This window comes from Petromyzon marinus, assembly GCF_048934315.1.
Source record: "Petromyzon marinus isolate PM22_M1 ecotype Great Lakes invasive population chromosome 68 unlocalized genomic scaffold, UKy_Petmar_22M1.pri1.0 chr68_unloc.1, whole genome shotgun sequence".
NCBI lineage: Eukaryota > Metazoa > Chordata > Hyperoartia > Petromyzontiformes > Petromyzontidae > Petromyzon > Petromyzon marinus.
The window spans coordinates 473,190-481,157 of NW_027422597.1; the positions used below are offsets into that span (position 1 = coordinate 473,190).

General features: G+C 50.0%; 1 protein-coding gene across 1 annotated transcript in view; it reads left to right on the forward strand.

Moving 5' to 3' along the window:
- LOC116937238 (RPE-retinal G protein-coupled receptor) overlaps nucleotides 1-4,433 on the forward strand; it is a 66,424-nt gene extending 61,991 nt beyond the window's left edge. Inside the window, exon 7 of the mRNA XM_076058209.1 lies at nucleotides 4,389-4,433. Within this exon, the coding sequence (XP_075914324.1) occupies nucleotides 4,389-4,433 (45 nt within the window). The remainder of the gene's footprint in view (nucleotides 1-4,388) is intronic.
- Nucleotides 4,434-7,968: the final 3,535 nt, after the last annotated feature.

Sequence of the window (7,968 nt, forward strand, 5' to 3'; positions counted from 1 at the left end):
TTTAAGACCGGAAGGTCCGTTCGAGTTTGCCGACGTTGACGCGCTGAAACAGCGCTCTGAAAAAAAAGGGTCATCGCCCGAAACGTCGCCTGTTATTTTATATCTATTACCGTAGCCTAACCGTGTCCAATTTAACACCACGGTGGTCGATCCCAATTTCAGCGGTTCTCCCGTAACCCCGCTCTCCCTGTATCCCAACTCTCCTCCCCTAACACGTCCATTGAAGAGACGGAGTAGGTCCTTAATTAGCCCCCCCCCCTATTAATTAGCTAGGGCCCCCCAATCCAAATCTGGCGATCAGCCACTGCTGCTGTTTGGAATAAAGTCTCAGAGTGTAAATCTCCCTCTCGAGGCTCGTCTCATTCTGAGTGGGTGGGTGAGTGAGTGGGTGGGTGAGTGAGTGGGTGGGTGAGTGGGTGAGTGGGTGGGTGAGTGGGTTGGTGAGTGGGTGGGTGAGTGAGTTGGTGGGATGGTGGGTGAGTGGGTGGGTGAGTGAGTGGGTGAGTGGGTGAGTGAGTGGGTGGGATGGTGGGTGAGTGAGTGGGTGAGTGGGTGGGTGAGTGGGTGGGTGGGTAAGTGGGTGAGTGAGTGGGTGGGTGAGTGGGTGGGTGAGTGGGTGAGTGAGTGAGTGGGTGAGTGGGTGAGTGAGTGAGTGGGTAGGTGGGTGGGTGGGATGGTGGGTGAGTGGGTGGGTGAGTGGGTGTGTGAGTGGGTGAGTGAGTGAGTGGGTGGGTGGGTGGGTGAGTGAGTGGGTGGGTGAGTGGGTGAGTGAGTTGGTGGGATGGTGGGTGAGTGGGTGGGTGAGTGAGTGGGTAAGTGGGTGAGTGGGTGGGTGAGTGGGTGGGTGAGTAGGTGGGTGAGTGGGTGAGTGAGTTGGTGAGTGGGTGGGTGAGTGGGTGGGTGAGTGGGTGAGTGGGTGGTTGAGTGGGTGGGTGGGTGAGTGGGTGGGTGGGTGGGTGGGTGAGTGGGTGGGTGAGTGGGTGGGTGAGTGGGTGAGTGAGTGGGTGAGTGGGTGGGTGAGTGGGTGAGTAAGTGGGTGAGTGAGTGGGTGAGTGGGTGGGTGAGTGGGTGGGTGAGTGGGTGAGTGAGTGGGTGGGTGGGGGGGTGAGTGGGTGAGTGAGTGAGTGGGTAGGTGGGTGGGTGGGTGGGATGGGGGGTGAGTGGGTGGGTGAGTGGGTGGGTGAGTGGGTGAGTGAGTGAGTGAGTGGGTGGGTGGGAGGGTGAGTGAGTGGGTGAGTGGGTGGTGAGTGGGTGGGTGAGTGAGTTGGTGGGATGGTGGGTGAGTGGGTGGGTGAGTGAGTGGGTAAGTGGGTGAGTGGGTGGGTGAGTGGGTGGGTGAGTAGGTGGGTGAGTGGGTGAGTGAGTGAGTGGGTGAGTGGGTGGGTGAGTGGGTGGGTGGGTAAGTGGGTGATGAGTGAGTGGGTGAGTGGGTGGGTGAGTGGGTGGGTGAGTGGGTGAGTGAGTGAGTGAGTGGGTGAGTGGGTAAGTGGGTAGGTGGGTGGGATGGTGGGTGAGTGGGTGGGTGAGTGGGTGTGTGAGTGGGTGAGTGAGTGAGTGAGTGGGTGAGTGGGTGGGTGAGTGGGTGGGTGAGTGAGTTGGTGGGATGGTGGGTGAGTGGGTGGGTGAGTGAGTGGGTAAGTGGGTGAGTGGGTGGGTGAGTGGGTGGGTGAGTAGGTGGGTGAGTGGGTGAGTGAGTGAGTGGGTGAGTGGGTGGGTGAGTGAGTGGGTGGGTAAGTGGGTGAGTGGGTGAGTGGGTGAGTGGGTGGGTGAGTGGGTGAGTGGGTGGGTGAGTGAGTGGGTGGGTGGGTGGGTGAGTGAGTGAGTGGGTGAGTGGGTGAGTGGGTGGGTGAGTGGGTGAGTGGGTGAGTGGGTGAGTGGGTGGGTGAGTGAGTGGGTGGGTAAGTGGGTGAGTGGGTGGGTGGGTAAGTGGGTGAGTGGGTGTGTGAGTAGGTGGGTGAGTGGGTGAGTGAGTGGGTGGGTGAGTGGGTGAGTGAGTGGGTGGTTGAGTGGGTGAGTGAGTGAGTGGGTGAGTGGGTGAGTGGGTGAGTGAGTAGGTGGGTGAGTGGCTGGGTGAGTGGGTGAGTGGGTGGGTGAGTGAGTGGGTGGGTGGGTAAGTGGGTGAGTGGTTGGGTGAGTAGGTGGGTGAGTGGGTGAGTGGGAAAGTGAGTGGGTGGGTGAGTGAGTGAGTGGGTGGGTGAGTGAGTGAGTGGGTGAGTGAGTGGGTGGGTGAGTGGGTGAGTGAGTGAGTGAGTGGGTGAGTGGGTGAGTAGGTGGGTGAGTGGGTGGGTGAGTGGGTGAGTGGGTGAGTGAGTGGGTGGGTGAGTGGTGGGTGAGTAGGTGGATGAGTGAGTGAGTGGGTGGGTGGGTAGGTAGGTGAGTGGGTGGGTAGGTAGGTGAGTGGGTGGGTGGGTGGGTGAGTGGGTGGGTGAGTGGGTGGGTGGGTGGGTGAGTGGGTGAGTGAGTGGGTGGCTGAGTGAGTGAGTGGGTGAGTGAGTTGGTGGGTGGGTGAGTGAGCGAGTGGGTCGGTGAATGAGTGGATGAGTGAGTGGGTGAGTGGGTGGGTGAGTGGGTGAGTGAGTGGGTGGGTGAGTGGGTGAGTGAGTGAGTGGGTGAGTGGGTGGGTGGGTGAGTGGGTGGGGTGAGTGGGTGAGTGGGTGAGTGAGTGGGTGGGTGAGTGGGTGGGTGGGTGAGTGGGTGGGTGAGTGATTGAGTGAGTGGGTGAGTGAGTGAGTTTGTGAGTGGGTGAGTGGGTGGGTGGGTGAGTGGGTGGGTGAGTGATTGAGTGAGTGGGTGAGTGAGTGAGTGAGCGAATGGGTGGGTGGGTGGGTGAGTGAGTGGGTGGGTGAGTGAGTGAGTGGATGAGTGAGTGGGTGAGTGGGTGTGTGGGTGAGTGAGTGAGTGGGTGGGTGAGTGGGTGGGTGAATGAGTGGGTAGGTGGGTGGGTGGGTGAGTGAGTGAGTGAGTGGGTGGGTGGGTGAGTAAGTGAGTGAGTGAGTGGGTGGGTGAGTGAGTGAGTGGGTGGGGGAGTGGGTGAGTGGGTGGGTGAGTGGGTGGGTGAGTGAGTGGGTGGGTGAGTGGGTGAGTGAGTTGGTGGGATGTGGGTGAGAGTGGTGAGTGAGTCGGTGGGTGAGTGGGTGGGTGAGTGAGTGAATGGGTGAGTGAGTGGGTGAGTGGGTGATTGAGTGGGTGAGTGGGTCGGTAAGTGGGTGGGTGAATGGGTGAGTGGGTGAGTGAGTAAGTGAGTGAGTGAGCGAGTGGGTGGGTGGATGAGTGGGTGAGTGGGTGAGTGAGTGGGTGCGTGGGTGGGTGAGTGGGTGGGTGAGTGAGTGGGTGGGTGAGTGAATGGGTGAGTGGGTTATTGAGTGGGTGAGTGGGGTGGAGTGGGTGGGTGAGTGGGTGAGTGGGTGAGTGAGTGAGTGAGTGACCGAGTGGGTGGGTGGGTGAGTGGGTGAGTGAGTGGGTGGGTGAGTGGTTGAGTGGGTGGGTGGGTAAGTGGGTGAGTGGGTGGGTGAGTAGGTGGGTGAATGGGTGGGTGAGTGGGTGAGTGGGTGGGTGGGTAGGTAGGTGAGTGGGTGGGTGCGTGGGTGAGTGGGTGGGTGGGTGGGTGAGTGTGTGTGTGTGCGTGAGTGGGTGGGTGGGTGAGTGAGTGAGTGGGTGAGTGAGTGGGTGGCTGAGTGAGTGAGTGTGTGGGTGAGTGGGTGGGTGGGTGGGTGAGTGGGTTGGTGGGTGGGTGAGTGAGTGTGTGTGTGCGTGAGTGAGTGGGTGAGTGGGTGAGTGAGTGGGTGAGTGGGTGGCTGAGTGTGTGGGTGAGTGGGTGGGTGGGTGAGTGGGTGAGTGGGTGACTGGGTGGGTGAGTAGGTGGGTGAGTGGGTGGGTGAGTGGGTGAGTGGGTGAGTGGGTGGGTGAGTGGGTGGGTGAGTAGGTGGGTGAGTGAGTGAATGGGTGGGTGGGTAGGTAGGTGAGTGGGTGGGTGGGTTAGTGAGTGGGTGGGTGAGTGAGTGAGTGGGTGGCTGAGTGAGTGAGTGTGTGGGTGAGTGAGTGAGTAGGTGAGTGATTGGGTGGGTAGGTGAGTGGGTGGGTGAGTGAGTGTGTGTTGCGTGAATGCGGAGTGGTGGGTGAGTGAGTGAGTGAGTGTGTGGGTGAGTGAGTGGGTGAGTGGGTGGGTGGATGGGTAGGTGAGTGGGTGGGTGGGTGAGTGGGTGGGTGAGTGGTGAGTGAGTGGGTTAGTGAGTGAGTGAGTGAGTGCGTGAGTGGGTGAGTGAGTGAGTAGGTGGATGAGTGAGGCGCTGAATGGACGTGTAGTGTCAGTGAGACGACGATCCAACATTCGTAGGAGGCACCTTCTCTATTAAACAACTTCCACCGTCTCATGTTCACACTCTGCACAGTCACTTGGCCCAGCCTCTACCCAATACCTCACCGTCAATCACTGACGGCGCCGACTGAGATCTAGCGAAGACGGCGACGAAGCAACTCCTATTGTTTTATATTTTTTTTGGGATTATTCACACGCTTTTATTTAACTCACATCCTTAAAAATAAAAAAAATATTGTAACCCAATTTTTTTTTACCCGCTTCCCAATGTCGTATCGACTGCAGACTTCTCCTTCTTTGGTTCTTTCGGTAAAGTCGCCACCACGTAGAATGAGAATAAAATAATAAAATAACACAATCGAGTTGTTGTAGTACGGAGTTAGACTGATGGCCTTAATCTAAGTTGTCTTGTGGTTGTTGTTGTTGTAGTACGGAGTTAGACTGATGGCCTTAATCTAAGTTTTCTTGTGGTTGTTGTTGTAGTACGGAATTAGACTAATGACCTTAATCTAAGTTTTCTTGTGGTTGTTGTTGTAGTACGGAATTAGACTAATGACCTTAATCTAAGTTGTCTTGTGGTTGTTGTTGTTGTAGTACGGAGTTAGACTGATGGCCTTAATCTAAGTTTTCTTGTGGTTGTTGTTGTAGTACGGAATTAGACTGATGGCCTTAATCTAAGTTGTCTTGTGGTTATTGTTGTTGTTGTAGTACGGAATTAGACTAATGACCTTAATCTAAGTTGTCTTGTGGTTGTTGTTGTTGTAGTACGGGGTTAGACTGATGTCCTTAATCTAAGTTTTCTTGTGGTTGTTGTTGTTGTAGTACGGAGTTAGACTGATGGCCTTAATCTAAGTTTTCTTGTGGTTGTTGTTGTAGTACGGAGTTAGACTGATGGCCTTAATCTAAGTTGTCTTGTGGTTGTTGTTGTAGTACGGAGTTAGACTGACGGCCTTATTCTAAGTTTTATTGTGGTTGTTGTTGTAGTACGGAGTTAGACTGATGGCCTTATTCTAAGTTTTCTTGTGGTTGTTGTTGTAGTACGGAGTTAGACTGATGTACTTAATCTAAGTTGTCTTGTGGTTGTTGTTGTAGTACGGAGTTAGACTGATGGCCTTAATCTAAGTTTTCTTGTGGTTGTTGTTGTTGTAGTACGGAGTTAGACTGATGGCCTTAATCTAAGTTGTCTTGTGGTTGTTGTTGTAGTACGGAGTTAGACTGATGGCCTTATTCTAAGGATGTTGTAGTATGGAGTTAGACTGATGGCTTTAATCTAAGTTGTCTTGTGGTTGTTGTTGTTGTTTGACTTTGCATCCCACTGGGATTTTTTTGCACACAGCAGCGTTGGTGGTGTAACGGTGCTGATTTCAGGAATATTTTTGATGTGTTTTTTTTCCCCCATGGCTTTTCTGTTTGCACAGTCAACACACACACAGTCACGTTAAGATGTTTTTCTTGTTCGTGTTTTTGTGTTTTTGCTTGTTGCGGTTGCACTCCGATTCAAGAGCCGAATGGCTCACAGGGCTCTATACCAAAATAAATGGAACTATGAAAACTATATGAACCAGGAATGATGGCAGCTCAACGTAGTTGGCTGCTTGCCATCGTCGCGCGGACAATTATAGCAGCAAAAAAATTTAGCGAAATAACTCCACACGCGTGACGTTGTTCATGATATACAGCAGCAGCAGCAGGAATCGTCAGGATTTGAACCCACGACCTCCTGCATACCGGGCGAGGTAGTCAACATCTCCTTGAGCCACCGTGATGATGATGATGAGAGAGAGAGACGCAGACTCCAAATCTACAGCAGCAGCAGCAGGCGTCTTCAGGGTGGGGATCGAACCCACGACCTCCTGTATACCGGGCGAGGTAGTCAACATCTCCTTGAGCCACCGTGATGATGATGAGAGAGAGAGAGAGACGCAGACTCCAAATCTACAGCAGCAGCAGCAGGCGTCTTCAGGGTGGGGATCGAACCCACGACCTCCTGTATACCGGGCGAGGTAGTTAACATCTCCTTGAGCCACCGTGGTGATGATGATGATGAGAGAGAGAGAGACGCAGACTCCAAATCTACAGCAGCAGCAGCAGGCGTCTTCAGGGTGGGGATCGAACCCACGACCTCCTGTATACCGGGCGAGGTAGTTAACATCTCCTTGAGCCACCGTGGTGATGATGATGATGAGAGAGAGAGACGCAGACTCCAAATCTACAGCAGCAGCAGCAGGCGTCTTCAGGGTGGGGATCGAACCCACGACCTCCTGTATACCGGGCGAGGTAGTCAACATCTCCTTGAGCCACCGCATCTGGCTGCTGTGAATGTCCACGTGATGAGGCCGCTTCGTTGAGCTATCATCGGGTGTGGCCTAGGTCGCTTCTGAATAAAATTAGAGCTACATAGCTAAGTGAGCCTAACCTCGTACAATTGAAAAAAAATGCTCATAGTTTAGTTTATATTCTGATTCTTGGTTCTTTCGGTAAAGTCACCACGTTGAAGGGAAAACAATAAAATAATACAATTATTGTAAAACAATAAAATTATTATTCTTGGTTCTTTTGGGTAAAGTCACCACCACGTAGAAGGGAAAACAATAAAATAATAAAAATATAAAACAATAAAATTATTGTAAAACAATAAAATTATTATTCTTGGTTCTTTCGGTAAAGTCACCACCACGTTAGAGAAGGGAAACAATAAAATAATAAAAATATAAAACAATAAAATTATTGTAAAACAATAAAATTATTATTCTTGGTTCTTTTGGTAAAGTCACCACGATGAAGGGAAAACAATAAAATAATAAAAATATAAAACAATAAAATTATTATTCTTGGTTCTTTCGGTAAAGTCACCACCACGTAGAAGGGAAACAATAAAATAATAAAAATATAAAACAATAAAATTATTGTAAAACAATACAATTATTATTCTTGGTTCTTTCGGTAAAGTCACCACCACGTAGAAGGGAAACAATAAAATAATAAAAATATAAAACAATACAATTATTGTAAAACAATAACATTATTATTCTTGGTTCTTTCGGTAAAGTCACCACGTTGAAGGGAAAACAATAAAATAATACAAATATGAAACAATAAAATAATAATAAAAATATAAAACGATGAAATTATCACGACGTTTCGACCGCAACGCAAAGCAGCAATCATCATCAGGTGTGAAAACCACGGCAAGAACATTTGACAAAAAAGTGGCCGTGTTTTGTTTTACGTTAGCACCACGGAGAGCGATTTGACAGTTTTGATCAGATGGACGAGTCCATCTGTGTTCGTGAAAGAGGAGTGGGGGGGGAGAGAGACGAAAAATTAATGTATGTGGTCTGAAAGCCACCGTAAGCGTGAACAATCATATTCTTGGTTCTTTCGGTAAAGTCACCACGTTGTAGGGAAAACAATAAAATAATAAAAAATATATAAACCAATAAAATAATAAAAAATATATAAACCAATAAAATAATAAAAATATATATAAAACAATACAATAATAAAAAATATATAAAGCAATAAAATAATATATATAACAATGAAATAATAAAAAATATATATATAAAACAATAAAATAATAAAAAATATATAAAACAATACAATAATAAAAATATATACAAAAACAATAAAATAATAAAAATATATATAAA